Source organism: Nyctereutes procyonoides, unplaced genomic scaffold (genome assembly GCF_905146905.1).
Source record: "Nyctereutes procyonoides isolate TBG_1078 unplaced genomic scaffold, NYPRO_anot_genome, whole genome shotgun sequence".
In the NCBI taxonomy this organism is placed as follows: Eukaryota; Metazoa; Chordata; class Mammalia; order Carnivora; family Canidae; genus Nyctereutes; species Nyctereutes procyonoides.
Window position 1 is genome coordinate 9,050,747 of NW_026575035.1, and position 21,434 is coordinate 9,072,180.

At 36.4% G+C, this 21,434-nt stretch overlaps 1 protein-coding gene across 4 annotated transcripts in view; it reads left to right on the forward strand.

Annotated features, from left to right (window-relative positions):
- EYA1 (EYA transcriptional coactivator and phosphatase 1) overlaps window positions 1–21,434 on the forward strand; it is a 169,491-nt gene that overhangs the window by 11,011 nt on the left and 137,046 nt on the right. For all 4 annotated transcript variants that reach the window (XM_055318297.1, XM_055318298.1, XM_055318299.1 and 1 more), the window contains exon 4: window positions 18,218–18,295. In XM_055318297.1, the coding sequence (XP_055174272.1) occupies window positions 18,218–18,295 (78 nt within the window). The remainder of the gene's footprint in view (window positions 1–18,217; window positions 18,296–21,434) is intronic.

The following is a 21,434-nucleotide window of genomic DNA, read 5'->3' on the forward strand; positions in this document are numbered from 1 at the left end:
AAATAGAGTTTCAGGAATTCTGATGGTAATTCAAATAGTAATTTTGAATTGGTATATCAGATTTCCAAGATGATAAGAGATACAATCTTGAATTAGGTGGCTAAATTTTCTGCGTTTTAAAATTTATTTAATTTTGTATTGCATATTTTTAGGATGATAGGTTAATTCAATTTTACAAATTTATATTATCAGAAGCTATTTTAAAGTTGTTTTATCATTTCTACAAAGCTTAGAACACTAACAAATTATCTGAATTTGTTTTTCTCACTGTAATGTGAATTTAGTAGAATACAGTTATATCCAACTAGGGTATTTTTAAGAAATCTTATTTACAAGAAATATGTAAACTGGAGTGAATGTGTATAAAATTATGGTTTGAGGCTGCATTATAAAGGCTATATTTGTATATTTGTGGTCAAATATTCTGTTGTCAATAGAAACATGGTAATCTAATTTTATTATTTACATTCTGCACATGATTTACTTTCTGGAAGATTAGGGGACATTGTGAGTAAAAGGATTTCTAACTGACATTTTTAAAGTTTGCCTGTAGCCACATAATTGGCCTCTTATAAATCGTTCTTAAGTAAAAGCTATGAAAGGATGAACAAACTATTTTTTCCGATTTAATATTTGCCTATGTTGTGTATAAGAATAGTATTCATGTGCCTATTGCCAATTAATAATAATGGCTAATGTGTTTATAAATAATTTATTGTTAGTCATTATGCTGACCATTCTCCATGATTTGTTTCATTAATCTTCAGAAAATTCCTGACATACCAGCATAATGGTTAAGAGGCTGGGTCCAAATCCCCGCTCTACTATTTACTAACAGTGTTAGTTTCCTTTAGGTTCCTTTTCCTCATCTGTAGAAATAAGGATAATAGCAGAACTTCCATCAGGTTTGCTGTGAGGATGATAAGGAAAACCTGGAACATACTTGGGACTTACTAAATGCCCTGTCTATTAACTATTAAACCACGTCTAGATAGTAGGCACCTCTAGAGTACTGTTGCTGTTTTACACACAAGAAAAGGGAATCTTAGAAATGTCAATGTTTAAAGGCACAGTCTTTGTCATTAGTAGAACTAATATCTGACCCAGTATTTGAATCAAGTTCTGAGTCTAGAGCTTGGGTTTTAAAATCACTGTTAGTCTTTGGAGAGAATGTGATTCCCATCACCTGCTAGTTTTGGGTTTTGTTTTGTTTTGTTTTGTTTTTGGCACCTTCCTATTAAACATTGGAGCCTTCCCTGCCACATGGATGCTTTCATGACTGGAGAACACCATTTCCTAGCAAACAGCAGAGCTGTAAAAGGACCAATGGCAGAGGCTTTGATGACGAAATGACTTCATTTTGAAGACACGTCCGTGGGGCAGTTATACTCTGGTCTTTAAGTTCTTGTGTGCGTGAGTGTATGAGATTTCTTACTGGTGTCGTGCATGCTCAGCATATTGCATCAATAGGTTAAGTTTTAGGGGATTGTCTCTTACTAGTTTTCAAAGCTTTAGACTTAATTATAATTCCATCAGCTGTCTCTCTCTGTTAGGCTTCTCTGGGATCAAACAGATGGGAAGTCTTCTCTGCTTTTCATTATAAGTCATTATTATATGCACATTTGGATTGGAGCAGTAATACTGTGAAATTTAAAAAGCAGTTCTAGTTACGCTACTGCTCAGAGTAACAATTTTCTATCAGAAAATATTTTTTAGTGGGTGATGAATTTGGTCACATTTCTCTTGACTTAGCCAGGTTATGCTAACCACTCAAAGAAGCAGCTTAAGTGGCATTTGTTGGGGACTCCATAGAAACAGCAGTTATCAAAGCCAGGATTTGGGAGCATGCGCGCTATGTTCTAGGAGCAGTGAGTTGCAGTTCAGGTGGTGTGGCTGGAGGGGAATGAATGGGGGGGGGCTGTCTAAGAGGTGAAGTCAGAGGATGAAGGGGTGGCATGTGTAGGGTCTGGCAGTTTGGTAGATATACTATATAGTTTATTATAAATAGCTTTCATAGTAAGAATAGGAACTCCAATGCTTATTGGCTGAAACTAGGCTTAGAGTTTATAGAGAGCCAGGCTTCTTGAAAAACTAATGACTCTATGTATAACAGTATTCACCTACTCTCAATACCTAATAATTTCAGAAAATCACATTTCTATGACATCTTTTCACTATCTGGGCCAGAAATTTAGTATGATCAGAAATCTATATATTCCTTAGAACATCCTGTCTTCTGGGAAAAATGTCAGATTCCCTCCAGGGAGATCTATGAAACTTTAGTGAGTGCTAGTATTTGGCTAATTCTTAATCCTTCACTCCCAGAATACTTGCCTTAAGTAACTCCTAATTTGTTATGATGACCGAGGATGCCCGGGAGTGAGCTCTATATAGATGAAGTGGTGTGTCTCTGTGTGCCAGTTCCAAAAGTGACTCATTTTCCTTTTTATTTTTTTTTTGGCTCCAAATATACAATTTAATAGGAAAAATATATAATTACAAATTTTCCATCTTTACTTTGAGTAGATAAAGTTATCTGACACATGACTGCTAAATAATCAAGATTTATGTTAAGGATTTATGTTAAGTTTTAGGACCCCTTCTATAAGTAAAAGCTTGTTATTATGTTAACAGTAATTTGTTGGTTGGGTAGACTTTTTAGTTTCACTTCATGCCTATAATAACTCAATTATACTGAAAAAGATGGATGAACTCTACCAAACACATCCCAAGGTTATATGTTTATAAAATTCCCTTTAAAGCAAATTGAAAACATTTCTTTTACATGAAGTCAATCAAAATCTAAGATGCTTACCTATTTTATCATTGCATCTATTACTGTTCAGAGGAATTGTGAGTGGAAAGAATACTTTTTAACAAAATAAGGAGTATGGGGATCCCTGGGTGGCGCAGCGGTTTGGTGCCTGCCTTTGGCCCAGGGCGCGATCCTGGCGACCCGGGATTGAATCCCACGTCGGGCTCCCGATGCATGGAGCCTGCTTCTCCCTCTGCCTGTGTCTCTGCCTCTCTCTCGCTGTGACTATCATAAATAATAAAATAAAAAAAACAAAAAACAAAATAGAGTATGAAATGAATTAAATTCTTTATTGAGCACATCATTATGCCTTCTGCATACCTTATTTTACCCACAAAAAAAGTTAACTTTTATGTACCTCATTTTAAAGAGTTTAAACAGCATAGTGCTGTTTTGGAGAAAAGCTTCAAAGACCTGTAAGGTGATTTCAAAGCCCACATTCTTTACACTCTAAAACACAAATGCCCCAATAGCCAAATAACTTGGTTCTTACATGATTTATCTGCCTTAAGAAATTTTTATGTTACCCTAAGCGTATGATTCAGTGAAGGAAATATATTATCTATTTATATGTGTTTTGCTTAGTAGAGTCTGTGTGTTCCTTAAAGGCAAGGATAGACCTGCTCACTACTGTGTGTGTCTTCAGCATCTAGCAGAAGTCTTGGCAGTGATTAGGCGGTCAACAAATATTTGTTGAGTGAATGCTGCATATGACTAAGCAAATAATGCCGGCTAGTGATTACAAGAGAAGAGAATCATTCATTTTATTTAAAGGCACTACCAGATTCAGTGAGTGTCTAAAAGCCTGTTTTTCAAATTTTGAAAATGATTCCACAGACCAATTTATATAATAGTTACATAGGCCATCCATCCAAAGTACATCCACAGTCAACATTCCTGCTGATTTTGAATTTGATCTATAGTAACTGACTTACATTTGACCTATACTAATTAATTTATTAATGGAAACTGCCACTGTTGGATTTAATAGTATTTAGCAATTATGATGCAACTTCCACATAGTCCAAGAAACGACTGAATTATATAAAGTTCAGGCAGTGAGTATAGTTAGGCTTAATATCTTTACAATATGGTGAGGAGTCATGACTGGAGGTGAACATTTTAAAAGAGGAAAAATTGCAAGAACAAGGATATATACATATTGTGAAAAGTCTATATATCTGTATTTATAAAATTAGAATATATATCATACTGTATATTCACCATTGCATTATTCATTCAAGAAATATTTATTGATTTGTATCTAGAAATTTACCACATATCATTTTTGCCAAGGAGAAGTTTACAGTCTACTGTGATTTGCAGACCTGTAATCAGATGACCACTATACTTTATGACAAGGACTATATTATGCAGAGAGGTGGGGACCTAATTATGACTAGGGTGATGAAGGATGGTTTCTGCACACAGGCAATACTTAAATTGAGTCTTGAAAAAGAGGTGGAAAAACACTGGGTGCCAAGCCAGGAAGGAGGAAAGAGCATGGATTGTTCAGCTGTAGCAAAGACATCCCTAATCCCAGGGGTATTCTCTCTCTCTCTCTCTCTCTCTCTCTCTCTCTCTCTCTCTCTCTCTCTCTCTCTCTCTGTGTGTGTGTGTGTGTGTGGGGGGGGGGTTTGGAGAGGGACATGCACAGAGTGCTAAGACAGTCGCCCAAAACAGATGATAAAGAGCCTTACATACGAAATTCAGGAGTTCGGATTCAATCCTGTGGCAGCTGACCAATCTGGAGGCTCACAAACAGAGTGATATGATTGAGCCTGTGTTTCAGAAATCTACTCCAGTGGTATTTTGAAACTGTATTCAAGAGTAGGTGGATGGTGAGAAAAGACTCCAGGTGAAAAGCTACGAGGACATTTTTGTCTGAAATAATGTACTTATTTACACATTATTATTTCAGTACAAATTTACATTTGATGCTTACCTTAAAGTTGATAATGCATAATATTAAAAATATAGACAGTATTGTGTGATGGTGACAAATGGATTTTGCTGTCGGACTAACCCTGGCTAAAAAAAAAAAAAAAAACAACAAGGTAGCTACTTACAATATAACTGACATGAGGGTTTGGAGAAGCAACAGCGCAGGGGTTTGAGAGAAGGCTCTGAAGCCAGGCTGCTCGCTCTACCATTCACTGGTTAGCTAGTGTGATGCTGAATAATTATATTACTTAACAGCTCTGTGCCTCCGCTTCCTTTGAAGATAATAATAGTTCCTACCTGTAGGGTTGCAAGGATGGTAAATGAATGCGTAAAGCACTTAGAACACAATGTGCCTCCTAGGAAGTGCTTAATATTTATTAGTTATTATTACCATGATCATCATTATCTAGATCTCTGAACCTCTGTTTTCTCCATTATAAAATGGAGATTGCAGTTTTATCATGGTATTATGGCAATGTCTATTTAAAATACTAAGCATTGAGTGTGTGGGTGGTGCTATCTGACTCTTGGTTTCGGCTCAGGTCATGATCTCAGGGTCCTAGGGTCAAGCCCTTCAGTGGGGTCCATCCTCAGCAGGGAGTCTGTTTGAAGATTCTCTTTTCCTCTTTCTCTGTCTCTCCCGCTTGTGCTCTTTTTCTCTCTCTCAAGTGCTTTAAAAAATTAGAAATACTAAGCATAGTCACAAGCATCTATTACGTACTCAAAAAATAGGTATTATTAAATTATTATATTTTAAAAAATCTGCTGGGACTGGCTACTGTGTCTCCATGGGGGAAAGAGGATATCTCCTCCTCCTCTGAGGTCCATCAAATTGTCTAATGGCTGCTGCAGGTACTCTGAGTACCCTTAAACTTAATGGCTACTCAATAAGTTTTTGTTCAGTTAATACTTAAGGGTAGGGCTTATGTCTGGGGTACTCCTGTGAATTGGTGAAGAATGGGAAAATATGGGGGGAAAAAGCATAATCTGAGATGTAAATTTGGTAGGTTGATTACATTTTAGGCAAGTAAACCATTTTTCCAGATTGATATGATTGAGGTTCTGAGTCCGCGCCAGCTCATCTGCTTCCAATCTTCATACACTAGTTTATTTTACCATCCGCTAATTTGCAACATACACTGATACACTTTTATTCAGTGCCCTGGTATTCTGGGACTTTTCCTATGGCAGTGCTGTTTGCTGATTGTTCAGATTTCCATCAGAGCAATGATTAAGGATGATAAAGCCCCTAATTAGAAAATGTTTGACTTTTCACTTTTTAAAGGTTTCATGAAAGATGGTAATCAAAAAAAAAGAAAAAAAGTTGAAACTAGCTATGTGAACTTAGGCTAGTTTTTAAACACCTTTCAATTGCAGTTGCCTCATCTTTGAAATGTGACAATATTAAATATTTCATGAAGTTGCCATGAGGAAGAAAGGAGCCATTGCTTGGAAAGTGTTTAACACGATGCGTGACCTATAGTAGATGCTCAGTAAACATAAACTTCCACTTATTCGTTTTCCATTCTAAATTCTACTTAAATATTGCCTATGTCATAAATTAAGACTATTACTATCTTAATGCGTATTAGAGCAATCTTTTCATACTGTGTGCCGTGCTTCAATTATTATAACAAACTAAAAATAGATCTCACTTTGGAATTTATTGTAGGTATCTGTTAAAAGTCATTACATGGCACATTTAAGGTTTGTATATTTAGTTATATGTACATTTTAGTTAAAAGAACCAGAAACAAATATTAACTCTAGTTAATGATATGACTGGTGAAGTGTTGAGGGGATATAATAATTGTTTATGCAACTTATTTTGAAGCATATGAAAAATAAGAGGGTTTTATAAGAAATAGGGAAAAGTAAATATAGTAAAATGTTACTTGTGGGATTTAGGTGGTTGGTTTATGACTATTCACTGTGTACTTCTTTTAACTTTTCTATATATGTGAAAATGTTATAATAAAATATTGGTAAAAAAGTTAACCTGCGATACCTAACGTGTCCTAGGAAGGCCCCATTTATTTGGTTGCTTTGTTTTGTTTTTTTTTTTTCCACAAAGAACTATTCCAGAATCTAGAAGAAATTCAAAGACGTATGTGACACACGAACTAAGAACTAAGACTAAGAACTAAACACTAAGAACTCACAGACTGGTTGGGGGAGATAAGACTCTTTGAAAATTGAATCCAAACTCAAAGGTCCTAGTATAACAATTGAATTATGGAGGTGAGAATTTTCCATGTACAGCTTAGAGATCCCCAGGAGTTGTAGAGCTAGTATTGAGGTCAGCAAATTCTTTTGTGCAAAAAGCTTTGTCTGTAGGATGAGGAAGTTACAGGCCACATGTATGTTTAACTCTTTTTCACATGGGGACAGTCCATTATCTTTGTTAAAATACACATTTTCACATCTGAAAATTCACAGTAGGTTATTTTTATCATTATGCAGTCTTTCAAACAGCAGATTAAAAGTAGTCTGTCATTCCTGTTCTGAAATATTTTGGTGTTAGAAAGAGGGCTTCATTCTCAAGAAGGTTAGAAGCCACTGATCCAAACAAAAGTGCTCTCAGAGTTTGGAAAAAAAAGAGCTCTTCAGCTTGCTGAGGTCTGGCCAGGCTTCAAGAAGGAGATGGAATCTGAGCTGAGTGTTGGGCAATGGGTAGAATTTGAATAGGTCGACAAGAGATGGAATGCATCCTAAATGAGGAACCAATCTGAACAAAGGTAGGATAGTTCGGAAGACTGTGAGGAGACCAGTTTAGCTGAAGAAGGAATTGATAGTAGATAAGGTTGGAAGGGTCAGCTGGAGCCAAACTGTGGAGGACTCTGAATGTTAGACAGAGGAATTTGAACTTCATCCTGGAGCCAGTAGAGAAGCCACGAAATATTTTGAGCAAGGGCTTGATATGGTGAAAGTGTTTTAGGTATTAATCTGGCAGCAATTTCAAGGATAGATTGGAATGGGGGAGAGATGAACAGTTGTACGGACGCTCATGTAGTCTGCCCAGATTTTATGTGTCAGGAATCTGAGCTAGTGTGGCAAGAATGAGAGTCACAGAAAAGGAAAGTGAAGTCTCAAGCAGACCTTTCAAAGGCGCATCATTTACCATGCAGCACTTTTACCAAAAACACTCAACTTTTCTAGACCTTATAGAAGCCATTGCATGGTACTGCTCCAATATACTGCATTTGCTACACTTCTGTGAATATGTTTGGAAATTGACTAACAGTTCTGTGGGCCCTGTATACATTCAGGTTCTAAGTTTAGTCTATAGATGTTGATTTGTTTTTCCTAAGGTCGCATAAGGTGGGATATTTTGAAAAACTATTTTTCTACCCTCTTTTAGGCAAAAGGGGATGGATGACTCTAACTTTAAAATTTTGGAGGGATGATAATCATATGCCAGGGCCAATATACACACAAGGAGGAATGCCTCATTTTTCCAGATGGGAACTACTTAAACACATTTGCTTCATGTATATATACACTTTTAGATAAAGAAGAAATGGTTAAATGGTTACTTGCAATATTTAATTTATTCAGTTCTAGGTCTTTAAGAGGTGTCATATAAAATTATAAATTTAGGAATATTGCTATTTTTCACTTTATTTCATGTTATCATTCTATTCATTCTCTTCACATAGGCCTCTGGTATCCCTTGATAGCACTTTTTCATTCATTTGACACAGTTTTCAAAAACCTGCATTTCCACTTCTGTCTCCTGGTTTGAGAAAGAGTGCTCATTGAATCCAAACTGTAACATAATATTATGGTGGTTGTGCTTTTGTTTTGTCCCACAGTTTATTATTTGTTATCTAAACTGCATAGTCTTGTGCCGTTTAGCTTTTAAAAGGGTTCTTTTTAAGGCCTATTTATAGCAATAGCTAATATTTGCCTTTGAATGGTTATGCCCCATGCGTTATTATTAAATCCATGTAATTTACCTCTCTTTTGAAGGATCCATGCAGGGTCCTCTTTTAACAAACAAAAATTCCAATGGTAGATACTGTTTTATGTTAATGTGTCTTCTCCAAGAGTCCTTTGTTCAAAATAATGTAACAATGTGTCCTATAAGAGGCTTTATAAGGACCTGCACATAAATGTGCATAATGTGATAATTCGGGAGGAATAAAATGTCATCTTACATTTGAGCATATATAGTATTAATTGCCCTATGCAATGTGCCTAGCAATATAAAGTCAGTTATAAGTCAGTTGTACATTTTTACCTTTATTTATCCTCTCAATGAATATTGAGTTTCAGCTATATGTCAGGCATTGTGCTAAGTTCTGTAGGGATGTAAAAAGGTCTAGTTCCTACCATAAAGAAATTTATAATGTATTAAAATGTAAAATTATAATATATTAAAATAGATAAGACATGTAAAATGAGGTAGAATAGGATGTATTTTCTAAAAGAGGTACAAACTCAGATTTAGTAGCTAAAGGAAAAGAAAGATCAGTCCTGAATAGTAGATCAAGCAAGACTTAGCAAGGCAATTGCAACTTTGAACCTTGAACAACCTGTGGGATTTAGTCAGATGGAAATTTTGTAGACTGCTCAATGTTGGAGGGAAAGACATTAGCAAAATCATGGTTCTGGGGATGCATTAAGCATCTCAGTAGGCCAGTTTGGTTTAAATGTTGAATATATACAATCATGATTCATGATCTGTAAAATACAGTAATAGTGTCATACAGAAAAGTTGGGACAATTAAATATGACTCTGTATTTTGTAATACTTTTGTGTTCTTATAAGTCACTAGTTATACAAATAGGGAAGTAAACCAAAAAAAAAAAAATCTTGTTATAGTGGGGGGAGGGCTTAAAAACATGATAAAGGGAAGTAACTTAATAGCTTATTTTAGGAGAACATGGAGAGCTGAAGACCTTGGAGCAAAGAGTGACTCACTCAAATCTAAGCTATGGAGGGATCAGTATCTGCTTAGAGTAGAAGAGTAGAGGCTGAAAAGCCAATTGCCAACTTTTACAAGAGAAGAGATGTAATCAGGGTAGTGACTGAATAAATGGGAAAGATCAGAGTGGTAGAAATTATAGATGTGGCAATATAGGGTATAAGGAGAAGGGGTCTGGGAGAAATTAGGGTGAAAAGGAAACTTTCAGTTAGGTGACATGACCATTACAGAGGGATAAAATGAAGATTTTATGTTTAAGTAGGTTGAGTTGGACCCTGATCAAGGCAAGGAAGGACATTGTATAATTGGGATGTGGGGATTGGTTCCCATGAAAAAGATGTGCAGGTAAACAGAGATTTGGGAGTCATCTACATAAAGATGATTTTTTTAAACCTCTGGCAAAGAAAGACTAGAGAAACATTCAGACAGGTAAGAATGGCAGAGAATTAAAAAGCCACAGAGTAACCAAAGGGAGGAAAAGCCAGAGAACAAGAGAGCTATAAGGGGAGCTATAAGCTGTGTTGTATTGGTCAATGATAAGAAAAGGGTCAGAGGAAGGCACATTCTGTAAAAGAATTAAGGAAAACCAGGATTGGGAAAAGTTTGATGTGGTCAATTAGGAAAGTCCTTTTAGTAAAATAGCAGCTACAAAAAAGAGAATGGATGATCCATATTTCAAGGCAAATTTTTAAGAAACTTGATGAATAAGGAAGAGGAGAAAAGTATCATGGTTGAGAGGAAACTTTTACAAATTAAGTTGACACACAACGTTAAATGAGTTTCAGGTATACAAAATAGTGATTTGACAAGTCTCCATGTTACTCTGCTCACCTTAGGTGTAGCTGCCATCTGTCCCCATACAACACTATTACAGTACCATTGACAGTATTCCCTGTGCTGTGCTTTTTAGTCCTCTGACTCATTTATTCCACAACTGGAAGCCTTTATTTCCTAATCCCCTTTATCCATTTTGTGCACGTCCGTACTCCTCCCCTCTGGCAACCATCAGTTTGTTCTCTGCATTTACAGGTCTGTTTCTGCTTTTTGTTTGTTTGTTCATTTGTTTTGTTTTTTAGATTCCACTTATAAGTGAAATCATATGGTATTTGTCCTTCTCTGTCTGACTTATTTCACTTAGCATAATACCCTCTAAGTCCATCCATGTTGTTGCAAATGGCAAGATCTCATCTTTTTTTTTTTTTTTTTATGGCTGAGGGGTGTGTGCGTCGTGCACATACATACACACACATATATATTTTATTTTGTCCCACAAGTTTGTTATCCATACAGAATAGTCTTGTGCAGTATAGCTTTTAAAAGGATTCTTTTAAAGCCTATTTATAGTAATAGTTAATACTTGCCTTTGAGTGGTTATGCCCCATGCATTATTTTTAAATCCATGTAATTTACTCTTTTGAAGGATCCAAGAAGGGTCCTCTTTTAACAAACAAAATTCCAATGGTAGACACTATTTTATGTTAATGTGTCTTCTCCAAAGAGTACTCTGTTCAAAATAGTGTAACAATGTGTCTTATAAGTAAGAGGTTTTACAAGAACCTGCACATAAGTACTATGTGTATATATGTTAGATATGTATGTATGTGTACACACATAACACATCTTCTTTATCCATTCATCTATCCATGGACACTTGGGTTGCTGCCATATCTTGACTACTATAAATAATGCTGCAGTTAACATAAGGGTACCATATATCTTTTCAAATTAGTGTTTTTATTTCCTTTTGGCAAATATCCACATGTGGAATTATTGGATCACAAGGTACTTCTATTTTTAACTTTTTTTAAATTCATGAGAGGCAGAGAAAGAGGCAGAGACACAGGCAGAAGGAGAAGCAGGCCCCATGCTGGGAATCCGATGTGGGACTTGATCCCGGGTCTCCAGGATCACACTCTGGGCTAAAGGCGGCACTGCTGAGCCACCCAGGCTGCCCTCTATTTTTAACTTTTTAAGGAATTTCCAAACTGTTTTCCACAGCGAGTGCACCAATTTACAATCCTAGTAACAGTGCCTGAGGGTTCCCTTTGCTCCACATCCTTGCCAATACTTATTTGTCTTTTTAATTTTAGCCATCTTGACAGGCATAAGGTGATATCTGAGACTTGTCTGTCTTTGTCAGTAGAAGAGAGGTAGCCTCTTGAGATGAAATTACTGAAGATTCTGGGAGATCAGATCGTTGAGTTTTGTTGCAAAGGAGGCATGGAAGTGGCACCAAGAATAAAGGTTTAAAAGGTTAAATCCTACTAAAGAAAGGAAACCTTCATTGAGATTAACCAATAGGAAACTGGGAGATACTGCAAGAAGATCATTGAAAGATTTAATGTAGCTTCAACATTCTTTATAGAATAGTTGGTTAGGGCATGTGCTGAAGAGAATGAGGAGTGAGGTGAGGACTGGGTACTTGAGAGAAGTGGAAAAGCCTCAGTAGAAACTGTTTCAAGTGCAAGAAGTGGAAAAGGGAGATTGTCAAGCAACAGGATGACTCACAAGAATATGGAAAGCATACATTTTAGCAAATTTGGTCAACATGCATATTGTGGCCTCCTCTCTCATGCTCAGCCATCCAGAACAGCAGTTGAAGAGTGAACAGCAAGGGCTTGCCAGTGGTAGGATTAGAGCCTGGCAAATAAAGATGCTTGGAAAAACAAGATGACCCAGGACTCTAAGGTGGAATCTCTGGGTTCCAGACTGGGCCAGTGCAGTTGGAAAGACATGATGTTCTGATGAGCAAGTCTAGGGTAAGTGAGCAAATGAAAAAAAAATAAAAGGTGGCATTTCTTGGAGGTCATGCAATTCTAGGCAATAGTGCAGCTGAATCATTTAATAACCAAAATGGAATGAAGGTAAATCTCATTGAGCTATAAGAGATGAAGGGATCATAGAGTAGTAGAGGGATGGCAGACTGGGGTTTTGATACTCTTGATCATTATAGTAGGAAACAAAATAGAAAGGAAGACCAAGGGTATGCCAAGCAAAGATACGCTATTATATTTTGAAAAAAAAAGTTACATGATAAATTAGCTTAGATACTGCTGGGGGACGATCTGCTGCTCATCTGTGCTGATGATGCCTTAACTGTGCAATCCTGGACAGATTCTTCATAACACAAAGACTGGCTCCTAGTCCAGCAGGCAGAGCTGCCCTTTGATAATACATTCACTTTAACTGATCTTAATTTATGGTAAAAACAAAAACAAATGGGTTTACTATGTGTCTCCCTGATCAATCCATCATCTTTCTGGAGATTATTTATATGACTGCAACATTCAAAGTATAACCAGAAGTTGCTTGATGAGCACAGAGTCATAATGTAATGGGCTAATTAGATGATCTTGATAGCATAATGCCACCAAGTTCCAGTGGTCTGATAGCTATGTCTCCACTTAAATTTATGGTGAAGGAATACTGACTTATCTTTTTCTTGGGCCAGTTTTAGTATACTCCCCCTAAACAGTACTGGAAAGAGAGGCCCACATTTTCTCTTGGAATCCTTGATCACAGTGGCTAAATACGTCATCATCCTGCTAGCGTGTTTTTTTTTTTCAGATTGCGAATATTCAGATTGTAGTGATGGGAATACATTAAGACTGCCTTATCTGCAGTTTTGCTTTCCATGGTTCTAGTCAACTGTGGTCCAGAAGTAGACAATTATCCTTCTGACATATCGTCAGAAGGTCAGTCACAGTACCTACATCCTTTACTTCACTTCATCTCATCCTGTAGGCATTTATCATCTCATATCATCAGAAGGAGGGTGAGTGTAGTACAATATTTTGAGAGACCATATTCAACTTTTATTATAGTATAATTTTTCTATTGTTAATCTTACTATGCGTAATTTGTAAGTTAAACTTTATCATAGGTATGTACATATAGGAGAAAGCATAGTATATGAAGGATTTGGTACTATACATGGTTTCAGGCATCCACTGAGGGTCTTGGAACATATTCTCCACCGATAAGGGGGGACTACTGTATACGTTTTCTTATATAGTCATAATTAGTTTTGCCTTTTTAAATTACATTCAAATTACCTTGATTTGATTTTGGCCATCCTAAATAAAATGGCCTCATGTTAGATCTTAGGTAGGTTGCTTGACTTTATATTTTCAATTTACTTTTCATTCAGAGGGTAAGTTTAACTTTAATGTGAAGGTTATAATAGATTTTATTCCATAAGAAAGACTTTGATTTCTCTTAATTAAAGAGACCCATAATGATAAAGTGACTATAAAAGTATGGCCTCTGGATATAGCTAAATGATTTATAAACCACTGGACAGTACTCAATGATTTCTAAACATTTCTCTTTTTTTTATCCTTGCATGAGTATGTTATCCCCACTTAACAGATGAGGAAACTGAGACACAGAAATTGAGTAACTTTTCCAGATTTGTACTGTTAATAGCAAAGCTAGATTTAAATTCAATTGCTAATTCCAAAGCTGGTGCTTTTAACAATCTTTATTTGATCTTGTTCCCTGGTACTATTCCCCAGGAGAAAGGCATTCAGTGTAGCAGAATCCTACTACTACTCATGATGATGATAAATCAGTTTCTGGGGGATCCCTGGGTGGCTCAGCATCTGCCTGCCTTTGCCCAGGGCATGATCCTGGAGTCCTGGGATTGAGTCCCACATCGGGCTCCCTGCATGGAGCCTGCTTCTCCTTCTGCCTGTGTCTCTGCCTCTCTCTTTCTCCGTGTCTCTCATAAATAAATAAATAAATAAATAAATAAATAAATAAATAAACAAACAAATAAACAGTTTCTGCTTTATATAAGGTACTTTATATAAGTTTTTACAAATCCTTACTGCCTTCTTTTATATAGCTATCATTTTAAAAGTTTTGTGTGTGAAATAATTAAGGTCAGAGATCAAATAACTTTTATAGAGTCCTATAGTGAATAACTAGATTTGTTGACTCCAGAACCAAGGCTCAAAGGCATTGATAGATGGGAGTTTGAGGCATCCCTGAGGAGTAGCAAGTTGCCCTGTATAGCGCAGGTCTAGAATACATGGCTGAGCAGAGGAGTTAGGATTGTGAAGATTAAAGAGGTAAAGGAGAGTTTCTGAATATTTCTAAAGATGAGGAGATCCTTACAGTATTGGATGGAAGATTGAATACTTGGAGTGGTGAAGAGACTCTTGAGTGGGGGCAAAAGAATACAAATTGCTGTATTCTAATAGACTAAAATCCTGTAATGAAGGAAAAAGTACAATGGAGATAAGAGTTGTACATTTATTTATTGAGATTTATTTATTTATTTTAGAGAGATGGTGCACATGAGTGGGTAGAGGGGCAGAGGGAGAGAATCCTCAAGAGGACTCCTCAGTGAGTGCAGAGCCTGACATGGGGCTCAATCCCAGGATCCCAGGATCATCACCTGAGCTGAAACCAAGAATTGGACACTTAACTGAGCTACCCTAGGGCCCCTAGAATTGTATAGTTATTTAAAAGAAAACAGATGAGGGACGTCTGGGTGGCTCAGTGGTTGAGCATCTGCCTTTGACCCAGGGCATGATCCTGGAGTACCAGGACCGAGTCCCATATCGCGTTCTCTGCATGGAGCTTGCTTCTGAAAAGACTGGGGGAAAACAAAAAACTCGGGATGTGATTTTTTTTATTTTATTTTTTTTTTGGGGGTGGGGGGGATGTGATGTTTTAAACTCAAAGCCTTGGAGAGGCTCTATTATACCATCTATGGCATATTTATAAATGTGATAGTGCTAGTGAGGATGGGTAGTTTGATGGCTGGAGATTAGTCTTTCTAACTTTCTGGTGGGTCTGTGCATGGCAATGACACTTCCAACTGGAAGTGGTCTCTCATTTGGCTTTCACTCAAACTACTTTAAATCACAATAAATCTCCAATCTCTTTAGCATCAGGTCCCTGCTGATCAAAGTATTCAATTCCAGTACCTGATAAAATCATGAATATCCTGCTAGTTACTTTACGTACATCCTCTTCAATAGTGAGCCTTTTAAAATACTGGATTCATTAGGAAAAGAGAATCTTTATTCCTTATAGATGGGCATATTTGAACAATGGCAAAAGGCAATGTACTTGGGACCTAAAAGAAAAAGTATCCTCTTCCTTTCCCTCCTATTTTTAATGGAATTTCAAGTATAATTGAATGTGTCTCCTGAGAGTGAAAGCTATATTCGGTCAAGTTAGTAATATGGAGAATTAGCTAGGCTAAGTCTTAGAGGTACCAGAGTAGGAGTGGTTTTTGGCATAGTCTAGCTTTCATCAAGTAATTTTATAGTCCAATATACAGAATCATAGATCTTAGATTTGGCAAAGACTTAAAAGTAATCTGGGCTAACATCTTGTACACTGGAAACTTTCTTCTTCACCGTTTTCTCAGGCAGGTGGATAGGGACTTCTACTTGAGATCTTCCTGTGAGTGCCTTAGCCTGAAGTGTTAACACTAGGAGAATCTGGACTGATGGAGTTTTAGTTCCCTCTATATCCACAGTGTGTGGCTCTGTGCCTCATTTTCTTTGCTCTGTTGTAGAGTAGTGCTAATTATTGGGAATTGCCAAATACTGTCATTTCTTCAAGCCTTGAAATTGAAAACATCCAAAATTAATTCCCATTTTCTGCCACTTGTGACTTTGGGCAATTTCCTAATCCCTTGGTTTTCATTTTTGCATGTAAAACAAGAAGACTGTCCCCAGTTAGGGAGTTTGTGAGTTGTGCTCTGAGACTAACTTAGAGAATTGTTTAAAAGGATTAATGTCTGTTTAATATCTGATTAATCATAATGTTTCTAGTCTGACAATACTAGGTACTTTACATGACCTATTCCCCTTGGGCCTGATTCTCATCTTTGATCAGTATATTGTATTTGATTATGAGTTCAAATCCCTGTGGTAATCTGTTCAGTACAGAGTAAAATAGAGGTATTGCTTTATAGGTACAGGGCATTGTATGAGTTCTTTCAGGAAGGAAAAAGAAGATGTGGACAACAGGTAGGATACTTTGGAGCTGTGAACCAGCAGAGGAGGATATGCTTTCCACAATCTATGGCAGAATAATGGTTATGAAGAGCAAGACCTGCAGGTGTAAAGAGAAAAGGGAAATACAGGCTTATGTCAGAATTTATTAGCATCAACTGAGACTGCTAACCCCAAACAACTGGTGGAAAAGTGAAAACTTCAGTTACACTATTGTTTGGTCTACATTAAAATAATCAGTTGGAGTGATTCCCTTTAGACTCACTGGTTTTATTTTTCAACTTTGTTTAGAAGCAGTCTAAATAATTAATTTTTTGGAAGTGACTATCTGCTGCAACTATTTATAATGTCTATTTGAAAACTACTTATTATGCATTAGTAAAAGATTCAAAGGTTAAGGAGAGGGAATTTGTTCTTTGCCTGTTGTTTATAAGAGGCAATTTTGAAAGAAGGAAAAGCTGCATTTCCTCCATCATTCTTTCCCATTTCAGAATGTATTTACTTTTGAGAGAAGCTGCCCCAGATATTCTCTTTGTAGGACCTTTGTTTTGGAAAACATGTTAGTGATTTTTAAGTAGCCTCCAAGATATTATTGCATTGTTTCTAAAAACCCATTAGTGAGGATATATAACTTCTACAAAGAAGACCACAAATTCCAATGATGGCACTTCATCTGCCATTTCTAAGGAAAGCAATAATGCTATCTCTTCATTAAAAAGAAAAAAAACAACTAAATCTTAGGAAAAAAGGCAAATGTTCTGAGGTGGTCTAGTATATTTGCTTAATAGGGTTCAATTATATCATCAGGTCAGTAGAGTGGTCCTTTTGTGAACCTACAGCATAAATCTAAATGTTTTTATTGTATAGCCACAAACGACTTTACTAAAGATCATAAGTTTCCTACAAACTGTCTGATATTGGTTTTATTTGGGAATGAAAAACTTAATTTCTGCTTCGTTTATATTTAGTGTGGTTTTGGTACTAAGTGTACATCAGATATTGACATATTGGCAGCCAGATATGGCTGAGTGTTAATAAAGACCCATTAAATCGAGCACTCTATTTTTCAGCCATGTTAGATAAATAAGAGTGTGAGTGTGTGTGCACCCATGTGTGCATGTGTGTACCTGAGTCTGTCCTTGAGCATAATGAAAACCTACCAGCATTATTTCCTATTCCAAGTCTTTTTATTCTACCCTTTTGGTTCTGTTTAGCTAAATAGCTACAAACCCAAGGAAATACTCTTACATCTTCATCATAAAAATTTTGAGAGATAAATTATTTGTTAATAAGCAATTCAATTAATATGTAAGATAAGGAATTTAACTACTAAAGTGTTTCAAGGATAGCTTGTTACAGTAGGTTAACTAGGGAGGAAATAGTTAATGTGTGGTTTTTTTTAAATTACAAATATCTGAATTATATTCAAATACTAATAGTCTTTAAAGTGATTTTATTGTAACTATTTTAAATATTATAACTTATTTACCATGCCTTTACAAATAACTATTAATTGGATATATCATATATGTTGTTTATTTTTGTAGTTAAAACAGAGCCAATGAGCAGCAGTGAAATAGTTTCAACAACAGCAGACGGGTCTTTAGACAATTTCTCAGGTTCAGGTAAGGAATAAATATTAGCTTTTCACATTAATACAAAACAGTTTTTCTTAGTTTATTTATATATGAAAGTATATATCTAAGTGTATATGTATGTGAGTATACGCATGTATGTATGTATTATATAAATGTAATATAGCTTTACTCAGAGTCCTATACCTGCAATTATGTTGTTTTTATCCAGTGTTTGCTAGAAATCTTGATAGCCTATAAAGGAGATTAAATCAAGAGGTTTTTGTTTTTCTTTTTTTTCTACTAAATTGTCATTGTCTTCTTATGTTAATGACTCTTACCCTATTTCTCTCATCTGTGTGATTTCTTTTCCAATTAAACAAATTTAGGGGGGATCCCTGGGTGGCTCAGTGGTTGAGCGTCTGTCTTCGGCCCAGGGTGTGATCCTGGAGTCCTGGGATTGAGTCCTACATCCGGCTCCCTGTATGGAACCTGCTTTTCCCTCTGCCTGTGTCTCTGCCTCTCTCTCTCTCTCTCTCTCTCTCTCTCTCTCTCTCTCTCTCTCTCTCTTTCTCTGCGTCTCTCATTAAATAAATAAAATCTTTAAAAAATGTAAACAAATTTGGGTAGGCAGGATTTGGCTTCTCATACTCTTTAAGCGGACTTACCAAACCATCCTCCTAGGGAACTGTCATGTCAACTGTAGACCTAAGTTAGACTTTATAAAGCAATTTTAAGTCCTTAAGTTAGTTTTAATCTCTTTCACATTAACAAAGTCTGCCTCCAGCAAACAAAATATCCAAGTTTCATATCTTTGCTAATGAAATTACTGATAAGAAAGTCATTGTTGTAATAAAGTAACCATGAGATTGTGATTATATATTTGCCATATTCCTCAGCTTGGACTATTTCAACAAAAGAATTATGTTTATCAGATGCAATTCTTAAGTTTTCTAACTCTTTTTTATTACCTGCTGTGTTTATCCAACCTCTTAAATGGACATGCTATACTTATATAAGTTTGTGATTGACATACTGTAGCTTTCAAGATCATTTATTTAATACATAACACAAAGGGAATCATGCATAAATATAACATAAAATACAAATGCGTAACTTTTATACTAATGATACCAGATGGAAAGAATAAGTAAATAATAAAAGGCTATTACATCCTTGAGTTCTTTTATAAAACACTTACTAGAATTCGACTTATGCCAGAAAATGTGCTTGGTGCTCTTAGGGATTCATAGGTATATGAGGATGGCCCTGGTTTGAGGGTTGGTAAGGTGAATAAATGACCAGACTGTCACATTACATACAGTTTGATATTTCCAGAGGGAAGGTCAAGGATCCCAAAATACCCAGGAAGGGACCCAACATGGACTGGGTTGGGATGGGGTGGTCAGGAAAGGTTTCCTGGAGGAGATGCCTGCAATCAGCCTTAAATACTAAATAGGAATAAAGTACACATAGGTCTGGGAGAGGGAGCTGGACAGATGGAACATTCCATGGGAGGAGACCAAGACACAGAGGCATGGAATTTGGAACTGCCAGTGGTTCAACATTCCTGGTGTATACAGTGTGAGCAGTGATAGGCATCCTGGACAAGGTCAGGATAGTCTAAAGAGGCATTTGTGTACCATGTAATGTTTGCATTGTATCCTGAGCACAGTGGGAGGCATCCTAGGACGGGGGTTTCTTGATCATATTCACATACAGAATCCTGACTGTAGTAGTAGGAGGGGAGAGGGGCTGGAGCACTGAAGGAGAGAGAGCAGATACGGTCTTTTTGTTAATTTGGACCAAAAATACTGAAGACCTGAGATAAAGTGCTGGTGATGTTAGGGAAAGATGGTGGATTAAGATGTATTTGCGAAGTTGAATTCATGGCATAGTAACCAATGAATATAGGGGATAAATGAGGCAGAAAAACAGGTTAGGGTGATGGAATGCAAGAATAGCATGATTGAGAGAGAAAGGCATGTTGAATGGGAGGTATTATCCACTTGAAGATGTTGAAGCTCAGGAATGATACGGATTGGAAATTTTGGAAGTGTGCAGGGAGTTAAAGCTAGTGGCTATAACAGAGTTGAAGACAGACTGCAGGGGAGGGAGACCAGTATAGAGTGATGGGCAAGGATGATATGAAAACACAGGTTTTCAACTGGAAAAGAAGAGAGTTGAGTTGAAAGTGAAGGCAGGAAGAATTTCAAGGAAGCACTGTCTACATGACAGATTTGTATGTAGCTATTAAAGATAGTTTGGAAAAAAACTTAATGGCATGAGCAGATGTTAAATATATTAAGTGAAAAGCAGGTTACAAAAGGTCATATGCTCAGTATAATCTGTGTTTTTAAACATTTATATGTATGTATCTGTGTCTTTGTATATGTGTATAAAAATTAATGGCGGCTTTCTCCAGATGATGGAAAATAATTTGAATTATATTCATTCGGGTTTTTTTTTTTCAAAAATATTCTGCAGTATATTTGTGTAACATGCGTACTTTCAGAAAGTAGTAATTTTAAAATGCAAGTTTAAAGTCACATACTGAAATGAGATACGTTTTTATAAGTATCTACAGATAATAGTATTGCTTTGCTATTTTTCCTGATATTGAAAACCTGTGGTAAAGGAATTCCTTGTTCTTAAGAAATATACACCGAATAAAGGGATATCATATCTGCAGCTCTAAGAAGCATGAGCTATATGCGTATACATGCACACATATGCAGGGGAGAAAGAATAGAGGATAAAGCTAGTATAATAAGATGTTACATTTAGGGAATTGTGGTCAAGATTTTCTTGGAGAAGAAGATTTTCTATTTTTGCAACTATTCTGTAGTGTGAAGTTATGCCAATATAAAATATAAATGAGAAACCTCAGTGGATTTAGCCTACAGCAGTTTCAGTGAGTGGTACTTTACTTCCCCTAATGCCAACTTGCCCCATTTCTCCAACACAGGTCCTAGCAGATATATGTGCTCCTAAAATTTAGTGAGTAAGTGGATGATTTAACCAATAAGGGGAGGAAGTGGAGACAGGGAGGAGAAAAATGTCGTTCAAGTACATAAGCAATAAAAGGAGAAAATAGTCCGTTAGAAAGTGGGAGATAGGGTTGAGGGTGGCATTTAGATCAGAGTGTTTTTTGCTGCTGACACAAACTTTATAGAGGTAGGGGGTTAAA